Source organism: Prunus mume, linkage group LG6 (genome assembly GCF_029339155.1).
Source record: "Prunus mume cultivar Tortuosa linkage group LG6, ASM2933915v1, whole genome shotgun sequence".
Taxonomy (NCBI): Eukaryota; Viridiplantae; Streptophyta; class Magnoliopsida; order Rosales; family Rosaceae; genus Prunus; species Prunus mume.
Window position 1 is genome coordinate 18,395,338 of NC_142703.1, and position 14,854 is coordinate 18,410,191.

The following is a 14,854-nucleotide window of genomic DNA, read 5'->3' on the forward strand; positions in this document are numbered from 1 at the left end:
AGTAAATCATCTTTTGAGACTGCAAAAGCATCAGATGTTACTAAGCCTGAAAAGTTAAGCAAACGCATGGCACCAAATCTTGAATAGACAGACGAAGAAGATGATTTGTACAGAACAATTCTCATAAGCAATCTTCCTTTTGATATCAATAATGAAGATGTGGCCCTGAGAGTTTTGAACAACAATCCTGGTTCGATTCGATTCCCTCTAATGTAAAAAAGAGTCATCTATACTCAATCATTTCGGCCCCCCTCAAGTAACTCTTTCCATCTTTTCTTTTTTTTCATTAATTGTTCCGCAAAAGTTTTTCATCATATCTCAAACAAACGACTGTTTTTAAACTTGTTATCCTTATTATGTTATGAAGAATGTCATCTTGCTTAGGGCAATCTTTGCATTCTATAAACATTCCCCTTTATTTTACAAGGAGAATCAAAGGTACATTCTAGCCGTCACCCTCATCCTATCCTTGTCCTTATCACTTGAGCTAAAGCACATTTGTAGTAAGTTAATATAGTTCAATAACATCTTACTTTTTTTGTCTTTTCATTTTTCGGTACAAACAACTTATTCTTAAATAAAAGGGATGATAAGATATTAAATCTACACATACTACACGAATGTTAGGATTCGTTAGAAAGCAATCAAACCACTATACTAGTGGGTCATTTACTGAGTTTATTCGTTTTTAAATGTCCTATCAAGATCATAACATTGCCATGCCTAACATTAAGACTTCCATTTTCATTTACAATTCGGAGGAGAAAAGGCATGAAACATATGGGGGCGTATATGGTAATTCATATAACTTTTTAAAGCGAGAGTCGTAACTTTAACATCTAAGTCTATGCTTTTCATTTTACGAAGGGGCACACTTTCATAGCCAAAAAGGAACCCAACGAAGGATCCTATGTTCTTTTGACCCCCAAATTCCTTTCTTTTGATTTTGTTTATCAAATGTCTGCTCCACTCACAACCAACTACAAGTTACAACCAACCATAAGTTTCCTATTTGTTAAAGCCTTTTAGCTGTCAAAACTTAAAAAGGGGGAAAAAAGCCTATAGACTCCAGGCTTTGATAAAAACGATAGTCTAAACTACTCTAAATATTGAGTTTTTAGTTCATTTTGCTAAATACATTGTATTCGATGACAGAAAAATGGAACTAGATATATATTTTTCATAATCTTGGCATAGTTCTAAGAAATGCGACATCTATCCTTTTAAGTGGTACAACAAAAAAAAATCCTCAATGTAAATCTTAACTTTCTTCCTCCCAAATGACTATAGTATGTCAAATTTTCTCAACATGATATTAAACATGGACAATGGACATGCTTGTATTGTATGTGGACATGGACATCTATCCTTTAAGAAATGTGACATCCTTTATAAGTTGCAGCCATAGCTTAGCTTGAATGTGAACATGCTTGTGCTGTACTGCAGATAAGATATAGTAGATAGATACCATACCACCCATGCATGCGTCTCCTTGACAACGACAAGCATGTAAATTAAGATTGGTTTTTGGAGGGAAACAGAATCACGGGATACTAAAATTGTTTTTGGAGGGAAAGTCATGTATTATTGGTTTGCATTTTGGCTTTTGGCCATAAACAAAGATTTGTTTGTGACAAAATTAAATTGACTGAAAACTCAAAACAGAAATTGCAGATGACATCAACTTCTGCTTTTGGTCTTTTGCTCAAATGTCCTAGCTTTCTTGTTTTTGTGTTTGTCTTCCCTTACTGTTCTTGAGCCAACTGTCACTGTGCCTGTGTATAGCAATAATTTGATTGAAGACAAAATGAAATATACCTTTGTTGCTCAATAGTGAACACATTTCAAACTCCACTTTCCCATATTCCACATCTCTCTCTCTCTCTCTCTCTCTCTGGGGTGTGTGAGAGAAGAATGGGAGCTGCTAGCTCAGCTTGGGGTTGGGTTCTACTCTGCATAGTGTGGTGGTCTCTAAGTCTTGAGCTGGCACAGTGCAATGTTGTGTATGATAGGAAGGCTCTTATCATTGATGGGCAGAGGAGAATTCTCTTTTCTGGCTCCATTCACTATCCCAGAAGTACTCCCGAGGTATCACTTTCCAAATTCAAGTTCCATATTTTCTAACCAAATCTGGTTTTCCTATGCAAAATTCCAATGACCCTTTTGCTAATGGGAAATGGAAAATGAAATGCAGATGTGGGAAGGCCTTATTCAGAAGGCCAAAGATGGTGGTTTGGATGCCATAGACACCTATGTGTTCTGGAATCTTCATGAGCCTTCTCCTGGCAATGTATAATGTTTTCTCCTTCCTATAAGTTGCATTTTGTCCACATTGCCCCTTTCTTTATTTTCATGATTTTTTATCTTTGAACTTTTTCGCATTGTAGTATAATTTTGAGGGGAGGTATGATTTGGCTCGGTTCATAAAGACGGTCCACAAGGCGGGGCTTTATGTGCATCTTCGCATTGGGCCTTATATTTGCTCAGAATGGAATTTTGGGTAATGAGCATTTTTCCTGAGCCACAGAGCTGAAACTTTGATGGGTTTATGTTCTTTAACTTCTTCAAATTCATTTCTTTGATGATCTTTCCTTTTCACTTTTATATTCTGTAGGGGGTTTCCAGTTTGGCTGAAGTATGTTCCAGGCATTAGCTTCAGAACAGATAATGAGCCTTTCAAGGTTCGTCCATGTGAAGATTTAAGCTTTCAATCAATTTTGTGAATTAATGTAGTATTTTGCTTATTCTGGTGTTGTAGTCAGCAATGCAAAAATTTACCCAGAAAATCGTCCAACTGATGAAGGATGAAGAGTTATTTGAGTCCCAAGGTGGCCCCATCATTCTTTCTCAGGTAAACTTCTATCACCAATTTTCACTGCTGTGTAATTTCTAGGAGCTTCGTTTTGAGCACTTCTAGTTACAAGTTTCGCACTTTACACCAGTTTCAGATTTGATAGATGAGAAAAATGAAAAGAAGAAAAGAAATTGTATTGTTAATGTACTTTTGTGCAGATTGAGAATGAATATGAGCCAGAAAGCAAGGCTTTTGGGGCTTCTGGTTATGCATACATGACTTGGGCTGCAAAGATGGCTGTCGGAATGGGTACTGGGGTCCCATGGGTGATGTGCAAGGAACAGGATGCTCCAGACCCAGTGGTAAGCAAACTAGTCTACACCACTGAAATATCCTAGTACCTATTCTATGCATATGTCTTTGGAAAGTAAATAACTCATGTTCAACTATCATTCTTGTCTCCTTGTTATTTATTTAACCATCAAGCATCTCATGATTTACACTTATATTGGCTAATTTCACTAATTTAACCACTGGAAATGGAGAAATATTTTTTGTGTGTGGTGTTACTAATCCACGTGTTATAATATGGGTGGATGACAAGGTTGATACTTTTTTTTTGTTGATAAAAGACAAAGTTGATACTTTAGGCTCCCAGGGAGTGCTTAAATTATGAAAAAGAATTAATCATTGGGGGAGGGGGAATTCGAACTTGGACCTCTTTCAACCTTGGGAAGAGAAAGAAGTACTACTAGATCAAGAGCTGATTGATATGAAAATAAATGTACTTGTATGTCAGAAACTGCTTAAAATTTTACTGAGGCTAATTTATTGCTAGCAAGTCTAATTTACTTTGAATTCTTTAAATCCTGTTTACAGATAAACACTTGCAATGGTTTCTATTGCGACTATTTTTCCCCAAACAGAGTGCACAAACCCACACTATGGACTGAGGCTTGGACTGGCTGGTAAGTTCCAAGTTGCTAAAACAAATGGGAGGGAAGGATCGACCTGTTCAGTATAATTGTACATCTATCTTTGCTCTGAGAACCTGCTGCAAGAAAAGTAGATTTACCTTTTTCTGTGTTCTTAAAGGTTTACAGAATTTGGTGGTCCAGTGTACCAGCGACCTGTTGAAGATTTGGCATTTGCAGTTGCTGGATTCATTCAAAAAGGAGGCTCCTTCGTAAATTATTACATGGTCAGTAAATTCATTCTAACAGGAGTCTCCAATAAGCCATTTCTGTATGTTAATATCTAGAGGACATAAGTTAAGTACGAAAACCTTGTACCAGATGTAAAACTTGATTCGTAGTGACAATTCTAGAAGCCTGCATACCTTCTTTACTTAAACAACATTTCTGCAATCAAATGAAACATTATTTAGGGAAAGATATATAAAATTCAAGGGTTAGTTTTGAACTGGTAACAGCTAGCTAACTGCATGGAGGAATAAATGAGCTAAACTTCCAAATCAATGCATGCAGTACCATGGAGGAACCAATTTTGGGAGAACTGCTGGAGGCCCTTTTATTACTACCAGCTATGACTATGATGCTCCCATTGATGAATATGGTGAGAAAATTGAACCCACGTCTTCGCAATGGCTTTCAAAATTTTTAACGTAGATTTCTTCGCTAGTGTAATCTTTCTTTAAAGGTATATCTTAAGGTGTAAATAATTATCAGTTGCAGCCTTATAACTCTAGCTGTAATGACAGGTTTGATCAGGCAACCTAAGTATGGCCACTTAAAGGAACTCCATAAGGCTGTTAAGTTATGTGAGCCAGCTCTGCTAAATGCTGACCCTACTGTCACATCCTTAGGGAGCTATGGACAGGTTTGTCGGTTTATTTAAAGACTCAGTGTGTTAGTAAGAATCATATCACTTTGAATTTTCTGTAGTAGAATCAGCATATTTTCAAAAATAAAAACTAAAAGTAACTTCATCTTCTACATATTAGTTAAATAAGAAACCTATCAAAAGATCAAAAGATCTCTATGTTGAATCAAACTTATTCAAGAAATTTATGAACTAGGCTTAAGAAATTTTTTACAGTAGTTTCAAAAGAAAATTTTCCTTGAAAATTCTTTCAAATCAAATTCAACTAAATTGATGTTTTTGCTAGTTAGGACATATGGAAGTGCATGCTTGTTTAAACCAGATTTGATACAAATTCCAGGCACATGTATTCTCTTTCAAGTCAGGGGTTTGTGCAGCTTTTCTCTCAAACTACAATACAAAGTCAGCTGCAACGGTGACTTTCAATAACATGAACTTTCACCTTCCCCCTTGGTCCATCAGCATCCTTCCAGATTGCAAAAATGTTGTATTCAACACTGCTCTAGTAAGTGACATAAAGAATGCTAATTTAATGGTTTTATTTATCATTTCTATTTTCCACAAGTTTGTCAGATATTGTACCATAAAAGGAAAGCCGTATGCCTTCTCCAACAAGATTGAAACACTCTTTCCTGAAATGATTTTCAGCTCGGATAGATTTTTCCTCAATGAATTACCTCAAACGTTAGGATAGCTGTAAAGTTTTGTGTAGTTTCATTCCACTTTAGTATAGTGTATAAACAGAAATGATAAACAGATAGTCATGCATTCCATTGCAGGTGGGAGTTCAGACATCCCAAACACAACTTTTGCACACTAACTCTGAATTGCGCTCATGGGAAATCTTCAATGAAGACATTTCTTCAGTGGCTGGTGATACAACAATCACGGTCATTGGCCTCTTAGATCAGTTGAACATCACTAGAGACTCCAGTGATTATTTGTGGTACACAACCAGGTTAGATAAAACCACTAAAATGTTTTATACTCAACATATCTTTGAAATTGTAAGTCCTATTATCAAAATTAATTTACCAATAACTTGATGTTTATAGCATCGACATAAGTCCATCAGAATCATTTCTGCGTGGAGGCCAGCATCCCAGTCTAACCGTGCAGTCAGCTGGAGATGCTATACATGTTTTTATCAATGACCAACTCTCAGGTAAATTGTTGATAATCTTGTGTTTAGATAATTGCATCAGCTAGTTACTGATGTGAAAGCAAATAGTTCCCTGAGTCTGTTTAAAAGAAATATGTCCTTGATATTTAAGTGTTGGTGATGTGCTCTAATGATAGGATCGGCTTACGGGACTAGGGAATACAGGAGATTCACTTTTACAGGAAATGTCAACCTGCATGCTGGACTGAATAAAATTTCACTTCTCAGTATAGCTGTTGGATTGGCGGTTAGTTCTTTAATTTCCATTTTTGTTAACTTCCAATACTTAGTTTACAAAGACAATTTTGTTGTTGGATATTATGTCTCAGATACCTATAATGTGGCTTGATTAGTATTGTAACGTTCTACTTGGATTAGAAGTTTTGATTTGGTGTCTGTACGTACTCTTGTATCTCTGTAATGTCTATGGTTTATATAGTGGACTATCTACCTCCATGGATGTACACAGAGTTTCTCTAAATACTTTAAATTCTATCTCTTGTGTGTGCAATCTATTTTGTGATATGCTAGCATAACTGCATTCATGCCATCTAGTAGTATCATAAAGTAAAGATATTATATCCCGGAGGCTAGCTGCTTATGCTAAGACCCTTGGGGAAGGTTTTGGATTTGGATTAAGTAAAAGGTTTTCTTTAGATGTGTCATGGGCATTTGAAACTTCTATTTACTTATGTCGAAACATTATTAGTTTTTGCTTATATTGATCTCTCTTTCCAAAAAGATTGAATCCTGTCTTATATTTTCTTGTCATATTTCACTCCTTTAGTTGAATTTTAACTGAACTACTTTCTGCTTGATGTCGTCAAAGAACAATGGTCCTCATTTTGAGATGCGGAGCACAGGGGTGCTGGGACCAGTTGTTCTACATGGACTAGACCAAGGAAAGAGAGATTTATCATGGCAGAAATGGTCATACAAGGTCTACAATACATTCATTAAACTTTGGTGACATACTTGTATGGCCAAGGAGCCCCAACTTACTACTGTCTCTTTATACAGGTTGGGCTAAAAGGAGAAGACATGAATCTGGGTGCTCTACATTCCATCTCGGAGGTGGATTGGATGAAGGGGTCCCTAGTGGCACATAAACAGCAGCCACTGACTTGGTATAAGGTATGGAAATGCTCCTTCAATCGTTGAAGCTTGACTAGAATGGTTTTTGTTTCTTATTTCCTGTGTTTATATCTAAGAATTCAACTGAGGGTTGGAGAGTGAATTGGAGTTGGTTCAGTCTCCAACAGCAGCTTAGATTCATTTCAAAGTTCCTTTAGAACCATTGAGCATTGTTGGTAACAGACAGCTCTGGTTGAACCCTCAGGCCAGTTTTGATGCACCAAAAGGAGATGACCCCTTGGCTTTGGACATGGGGAGTATGGGGAAGGGTCAAGTATGGATCAATGGGCAGAGCATTGGAAGATACTGGACTACTTATGCTACTGGCAACTGCAGCGAATGCGCTTATTCTGGTACATTCAGGCCTAAGAAGTGCCAATTTGGTTGCCAGCATCCAACTCAACAATGGTACAAACTTCTTACACAACTTATTCATAAACCAATTTGGACAACACAATAAGAACCACTTTAATTATCCATCTTTGTTATGCTATGGTTTCAGGTACCACGTTCCTCGGTCTTTCTTAAAATCGTCTAACAACCTATTGGTAGTTTTTGAGGAGATTGGTGGTGATGTATCAAGGATTGGTCTAGTAAAAAAATCAGTGACAAGTGTTTGTGCTGAGGTTTCTGAAAGCCACCCTCACTTCAGGAATTGGCAAACTGAGAGCCATGGCCAACTGGAAGAGCAAAGTAAGCCCAAAATTAGCCTACACTGTACAGAGGGACACTCCATTTCTGCCATTAAATTTTCAAGCTTTGGAACTCCATCTGGAAGCTGTGGAACTTTTCGGCATGGTGACTGTCATGCTCCAAACTCAAATGCTGTCCTGGAAAAGGTACTTCTCAGAATGCTCCTAATTTGCTGCAGAAAAAAGCGTTAAAAGTTTTTTCAATTAAACAATATGGTTTTCGACCTTATCTAGACAATAATAATATTCCAACAACACATACTGAATTAAAGAATAAGTTCTTATTTTCTTTGCATCTTTTTTCCTGATGTCTGTCTTTTTACAGGAGTGCATAGGCAAGCAGAAATGTTCAGTGACCATATCAAATACCAACTTTGGCAAGGACCCATGTCCAAGCAAACTGAAGAAGTTGTCTGTGGAAGCTGTTTGTGCCCCTATCTAAGTACTTAAATTGCCACAAGTTGAAGGGTTTAAGAGGAAGTTGAGAAAATCTAATTCCATAAAAAGAAAGAAATTGGATCAGCAACAGAGCAATGTGTTAGCAGCAAAATATAGAATGTCACATTTTTATTTATGGAAACGTAGGTATCGTCTACGGTTGTAACTTGTAATTGTAATTAGGTCCAAAATCGCAATTCAATTCAACCCATATGACTAACATTGTCGTTTCCACTTGTAGTCAGATTACCAATTTTATGAAACTAGGCAATGGATGTTTTTTGATACAAGTGATATTGACGAAGGACGGAATTGAATCTAGGACCTTGGGTGTGTTAACAGGCATCTATTGGTCCCCATTGCTTCTTTCTCTCTTTTTGGTCTATATGTAAATTGAATCGCGAAGAAACATACGCACACTCAAGACAATATACATATGTAAACAACTTCACACAATGTCTTTTAATGGGCTAGACTAATTTACAGATGATAATCTGATAGAGTCCTACCTATTAAGAAGTTTAACATATGCTAACTTGAATATTCACACTTGATAGGCAACTTTAATCCATATTTCTAAGAAGCCAAGTCACTAAGGGCTCGTTTGTTACACAGGACTATGCTTAGGGATTGTCTTGGCTTAGTCTAAGTTGGATAACACTTATCCTGCGTTTGGTGTATGCTTGGACTAGGACTAGATTTTTTTATTTTTTCAAAAGACCCCTGAGGGTTCGTTTGGATGTGATTCTTGATAGATCAAAAGCACTTCTATGTAGAATAATTCTCCATATAATCACTTTAAGTGGTTTTAGAATCACTCCCAAATGAGTTCTAAGGAATTCCATAGGCCCCAACATTTGAAATCTGAAATTCATTTAAGAAACTTAAATCTGTAATCAACGTAAGCCCACAAAATTCAACTTGGATCATAAATGATTGGTAACTCAAGTGATTCAGAGCATTTACCCTTGCACCTACAATATTTAATCCACCCATCGGATTGCCACGCCTAATAAGGATTTTATAAGATGAAGTGTGATTAAATGGGAATAGCAAAACATTGACATGTCCTTGTGACCAAGGTCTAAAATATTGATGATTTCGGAAATATCAGTAGTCTAGAAACACAGAAATTTCGATAGAATATCGGGATATTATTGATATTGATAAAAATTGAATAGAAAACATAGAAATTGTACTAAAAACTTGGAAATTTTTATTGAAGAAGATGTTTATTTAGTCAATTATCTATTACTTTATCACAAAAAATTTGTAGGAAATGCATTTCATGATGAGTTTAACTGATTTAAGTTGATATAGCGAGCTGACAAACACTTCGAGTGTTGAAAATATGTAGTAATTAATGAAAGAAGATTAAGCACACCATAATAATTTATTTATAATGATTCACTACAATATTTACACTTTATCCATTGCATGGTAAGATGCAAGTAAGATTCAAATTTGAGTATTTACACTAACACTTCATGAGGTTTTCAACTTTTTTCACAAAACTCCTTTAGGTTTTAGAAATTATAAGAACACCCCATGAGGTTTTAAATTGTTTTCACAAAACTCATTTTCATTGATTTTTCATTCAAAGATTGATGATTTTATACAAAAAAAACTCTATGAATGGCCTTTGATATTATATTATATACACTTTATTGAGGTTAATTTTGTCATTTGCATAAGTTTTTTTTATTTATTTAATGAAATCATCAATTTTAGGACAAACAATCAACGAAAATGGGTTTTGTGAAAATACAAGAAATCTCAGGGGGTGTTAGTGTAAATAATTGTTCAAATTTTTCATTGTCTTCATTATTATCGATATTATAGAAATATTTTGGCCAAATATTGCTGAAGTGTAAGAAAAATTATTGGCATAAATATTGTTCGATATTATCGATATTTGTACAATATATATATGGATACATTTCAAAATATTTTAAACTATGTGTGTGACATGCAAGTGCTCCAAAAAATCAAGAAAGAAAAGACCCCAGTCAACACGCTGTCATTATTATAATACTATGTTAGATATATACACGTACGACAACCGGTCGATACGATCAAATACGTTAAAAAAGGCGCGTAAAGAAAGCTGTTATCTACTGTGCCCGCGTCTACCCTACAACCAAAAAGTCCTCCTATACGTACGAACAATCCCATCACCACCACTCGAAAAATTAATTAAATAATATTTGGAATCTACGTGGAATTGCACGAATCATATAATTTTCGCTTATTTTTTTCCTTTTTATTTTCTAATTAAATTCTGAGTTGTTTTCAATTTCAATTCAAAAAATTCCAAATTCCAGATTCTTCCAAATCTCTCTGTGTTTGGTTTTGGGCGATGAGTTTGTGAAAATCTCTGCAAACGATTCGCCATGGCCAAACCAAAAGCTGCGAGACGAACACTCGACTCTTACACTGTCAAGCACATCAACAAGACCGTCAGAGGTAGTTTCTAGAAAAAAAATCAAATTCGAATTTTCAATTCACTGTAAATTTTGATTTTGATTTCTCTCTCTCTCTCTCTGTCTCTGTGGCGATCAGCTGGGGACTGTGTGCTGATGCGGCCGTCGGATTCCGGGAAGCCGTCGTACGTGGCGAAAATCGAGCGGATCGAGGCGGACAGCCGCGGCTCCAACGTGAAGGTGAACGTGCGCTGGTACTATCGGCCGGAGGAGTCGATTGGTGGCCGGCGACAGTTTCACGGCTCCAAGGAGGTGTTTCTTTCCGATCACCACGACGTTCAGAGCGCCGACACCATCGAGGCTAAGTGTACGGTGCACACCTTCAAGAGCTATACCAAGCTCGACGCTGTTGGGAACGACGACTTCTTCTGTCGTTTCGAGTATAATTCCTCAACCGGAGCTTTCAATCCCGACCGTGTCGCTGTGTACGTTTCTCCTTTTCTCTCTAAGCTCATTGTTTTTTACTGTTTTGCCTAAAATTGGCTGAATTGAAGTGAATTGGCGATTGAGTTGTTCTTAAATTCAACTTTTATTTGGTGTTTGTTAGTGATTTTGTGCTTTCCTTGGTATTCTATTGAATTGAATGTAAAAGCATGGGACTTTAGCTTACTCTTTATAGTTTATTCATTGCAATTTAGAAACTTAGGCTCTTCTGATAAAGAATAGGACAATGAAGTGAATGAGATGAGATACGATAGAGGTGAGAAAGAAATGAAGGAGAATACGTAAAACCAAACCTCAAAGCTAAAACCTTTTTAAATTCTTCTGGTGTTTTAGGTTTTATCTGTTGTGCAAACTATGCTATATATATATCTTCTCTTCATGATGCCACATTTGTTTCTCACTTTCCTGTTAGTTTTGCCCCCTTCTGTTAAACAATGGAACTTTATGTTCAAGTTTTCATTTGCCCTCCTTCAGTTATATATCTATGCGTACTTGCTTTTTGAGTTTGGGAATTACAACTAAAATATATTTGAGCCTTGAACTTAAGTTCCCATAATTTCTTTCGTTATATAGGTTTCCCACAATTTTATTTTATTGATGAGAACTATTTGTTTGACTTTTATGAATAACAAGCTGATGTTGTTTCAACCTTGGGTTTGGGGATAACTGATATTGGGTAATTTCACTTGAGCAGTTCTTGCTTATCCCAGTTTCTATTTTCATGTGGCAGGTATTGCAAGTGTGAGATGCCTTACAACCCTGATGACCTCATGGTTCAGTGTGAAGGTTGTAGTGATTGGTAAGTTAGATGTTCAGCTATTCAATTGTTTGTGCCCCTCCAGCACTTTTGCCTCAGGAATGGTGGATTAATATTTTTTTTTTTGATAAAGTTGAAAAGCTGGTTCTTCTTCTGAATATTTTGTATAGCTCTAGATAAATTTTTATTGATTAGTTTTTTAGTTTAGGCGTGCATGCAGTTGTTATCCATGTGCACAATGAAACTTTACTATTTTCCATTACTTGTTCTCTAAGATTATGACTTTGTACCTTTTATGCATTTCCCAGAGACCTTTCTGACTTTGATTAAGCCATACTTGTCTGGGCATTGTGTATGTGCCTTATTAATTATTTAATTATGTTACTTTCTGTTTTTATCAGTGGGGTATAGCATTTTTACTAGATAGATGATGTGCAGAATGACTTCACATATTTCTAATTTTCTTGCATATAGAATTCAAAAAGACTGAGGAACCAACCTCATTCTGAGGTCCCTCTGGTTTCATTTCTTTAATGATTTTATTTAGTTTTCATTTGGATGGTCTTTTATAATAGATATTTCCAACACAATAACCCACTAACTACTGAGAAACAAGTTTCTGAGAACCTTTTTCTTTCGAGACACTTATTATAGCTGTGGAGGATTGATTATTATAGCTGTGCGTGATTAATCAATACATGTTTGTACAAAAATTTTGCACACTGAGACTGAGGGTTTTATACATAACAATGTGGCAGGTAAATTATGGCAAGCAAATGTACTCTATATATGGAGACATGATGTTTGCAATAGTGGAAAGAGAGAAATCTAAACATCTGTTAGTGGTTATAGATAAGGAAGTTATTTTAGGAGAGGATATGTTTCATATATGCTTTAGTAACTTGTACAGCAGAGGTATTCTTATGGAAAATCAGGATAAGATTAAATTCAGAGGCATGAATGGCGGTAGTTTAGATGATATTAGATGTCAGAAAATGGGTTATTAAATATTAAGTTAAATTCCTTTTCATAAATATATTAAGTAAAATTTAGCTTGGGAAAAACTAGGTTGGGGTAGTATCTCACCATCTAGTATACCTCTAAGCCCTTATAAAAGGACTGTATATATCCAGTTCATAGAAGTTGGCAGAGTTCAAATCATTGTTCTACTTGGCAGGTACATCATGATGAAATTGTGTTGGTATACTACTCTGCATCTGAATTCAAACATACATGGGCCAGGTGCCTTCAAAGATTTAATCATCATGTAAATAATTATGAGCGACGTTTAAATGTGAATCAGCTAGGCATTATTGTCTAATTGTGCACTGAATGGGGTCTTGAAGTGCTTCTAAGTCTAAAGAAGTTTACCATTTAAAGAAGCATTAAAAATTAGAAGTGTTGATTTACCCTTTTCTGGATGGGTATATTTCTGCAAATGCGTCTTAAATTCCCAATGTTGTACATGGAATGAGCATAAATTTTGTTGCTAAGTGTATATCCTTGTGCTGGCGTGCCTTGGGCATTAGTTGTGTTGCTAAGCTACTGCTTTCAGTAGCTCCTGAGGTTGACGTTTGAGGCTATTGCTTGAGAATAGTAAAAGAAGTAAATTAAAGGCATCGAAACCTGGAATGCATATGCCTTCATTTGCCTTTTCATAATTCATATTCGCTTTGTCTATTTTCATGTGTACTTTCTCCACCTTCCCAGTCCTTTTATAAAACAGATGAAATGTTCATTTTACTGCATTTGATTCAGGTTTCATCCTGCTTGTATAGACATGAATGCAGAGGAGGCTAAAAGACTTGACCACTTCTTCTGTGAAGGCTGTTCTTCCGAGGGTCAAAAGAAGTTGCAGAATTCCCATACTGCTTCCAAACACCCTGATACAAAGGTACTCCTTTTTTCTTTAGTGTTGGATAAATTTGAACCAGGTTTGTCTTTGTGCTTCTTGTTTACTTGTGGACTCTATCATGTCATCTGGAAATTGGCAGGTTATTGGGTATGTTTCATTTTTATATCTACCAATTAGAATTATTAACTTCTGTAATAGTTTGTTTTTTTCTCATTCTATCCTTTATTATTCGATCCCAAGACACGGGTGTGATACATATATAGTCTCACTTTTAAAATCAGTTATTTAAATGCCACGCTGTCCCAGTCTCCCAGAGAACCAGTAAAAAGGGGAAAAGAATTGAATCGAAAGAACTCATTATTAATTTACCGGACAAGCTTGTATGCATCGTGGTATGCATCGTGCAAGGAACTTCATATAATAGGCAATCAGTAAGAGTAATGCCAACGCAAAAGATTCCGATGTGTTTGCATATAGGTTCATTAATTTGTGCTACTTTATATGAATGGAAAAGCGTAAATATTTGTTATGAGGTAAAGAAGTATACAGAAATGCTGGTAATTTATTTTTTACGAGAAGATATAGTGGGTTATATGTAAAACTTAGATATCAAAAGAACCAACGATGTGTGCATCATTGATATTTGTTGGGTCTAGCATCCCCTGTAAGCTAATGAGCATAATCTGTGTATATGGTGAATATGAACTCACTACCCTTAGTTACTAGTATTCCTTGACTTTCACTCGTGCTGTGTTTCAGGTGGATACAAAACGGCGTCGGAGGTGATATTGTATATAAATCAATCTGATGAACTACAGGTTCTCTCGTTCGGATCTTTGTTAGGGCTTAAGCAAACACGGAGGCATATCTGCACCACAAGTTGTGTGTATTTATGAGTTAATGGGAAGACGAAAACCAGCTCGAAAACCTTTATGGTGTCTATTTGGTTAGAGGTATCTCCCCGGTCTCTTTTAAAGGTCGAGGACGTGTTTGGTTGTGTGTAATTATATGTAATTTAGATCCTCTCCCGCACTCTCCCTTTCCCCTAGGATTGTGAATATTCCCAAAGTGTTTTGCCAGTTACCACAGCAGCAATAGATAGAGGCTTTTCACGCTAATCTATTTCACTTTGGTATATATTGTTTGGGTCCTCTTGCTAGACCTAGATGCAGCATTAAGAAGTTGGATGCTATTTCTGTTTTTTTTCCTTCTGCAAATGTATATATTGTCTTAAGAGTTTGTTCCTTCTACAA

General features: G+C 36.1%; 2 protein-coding genes across 2 annotated transcripts; both read left to right on the forward strand.

Moving 5' to 3' along the window:
• Window positions 1-1,725: 1,725 nt before the first annotated feature.
• On the forward strand, window positions 1,726-8,383 carry LOC103335705 (beta-galactosidase 3-like). Its single transcript, XM_008238732.2, has 19 exons — window positions 1,726-2,088; window positions 2,195-2,290; window positions 2,388-2,500; window positions 2,615-2,681; window positions 2,759-2,851; window positions 3,013-3,156; window positions 3,674-3,762; window positions 3,890-3,995; window positions 4,282-4,369; window positions 4,515-4,633; window positions 4,977-5,141; window positions 5,416-5,594; window positions 5,692-5,801; window positions 5,936-6,045; window positions 6,628-6,738; window positions 6,819-6,932; window positions 7,138-7,340; window positions 7,435-7,771; window positions 7,950-8,383. Exons 1-19 carry the CDS (start codon window positions 1,915-1,917, stop codon window positions 8,064-8,066), a joined length of 2,535 nt encoding a protein of 844 aa, XP_008236954.2. The 5' UTR covers window positions 1,726-1,914; the 3' UTR covers window positions 8,067-8,383.
• A 1,907-nt stretch (window positions 8,384-10,290) lies between these two features.
• Window positions 10,291-14,854, forward strand: LOC103335707 (chromatin remodeling protein SHL-like). Its single transcript, XM_008238733.3, has 5 exons — window positions 10,291-10,528; window positions 10,625-10,970; window positions 11,720-11,788; window positions 13,505-13,640; window positions 14,361-14,854. The coding sequence occupies exons 1-5, from the start codon at window positions 10,456-10,458 to the stop codon at window positions 14,385-14,387; spliced, it is 651 nt and encodes a 216-aa protein (XP_008236955.1). The 5' UTR covers window positions 10,291-10,455; the 3' UTR covers window positions 14,388-14,854.

What these genes read in the sequence shown, in the direction of transcription:
- LOC103335705 (XM_008238732.2), top strand. Translation starts at nt 1,915, where the DNA reads ATGGGAGCTGCTAGCTCAGCTTGGGGTTGGGTTCTACTCTGCATAGTG. An exon ending in ATCCCAGAAGTACTCCCGAG is followed by an intron (nt 2,089 to 2,194) that starts GTATCACTTTCC and finishes AATGAAATGCAG; the next exon opens with ATGTGGGAAGGCCTTATTCA. An exon ending in ATGAGCCTTCTCCTGGCAAT is followed by an intron (nt 2,291 to 2,387) that starts GTATAATGTTTT and finishes TTCGCATTGTAG; the next exon opens with TATAATTTTGAGGGGAGGTA.
- LOC103335707 (XM_008238733.3), top strand. Translation starts at nt 10,456, where the DNA reads ATGGCCAAACCAAAAGCTGCGAGACGAACACTCGACTCTTACACTGTC. An exon ending in CATCAACAAGACCGTCAGAG is followed by an intron (nt 10,529 to 10,624) that starts GTAGTTTCTAGA and finishes TGTGGCGATCAG; the next exon opens with CTGGGGACTGTGTGCTGATG. An exon ending in AATCCCGACCGTGTCGCTGT is followed by an intron (nt 10,971 to 11,719) that starts GTACGTTTCTCC and finishes TTCATGTGGCAG; the next exon opens with GTATTGCAAGTGTGAGATGC.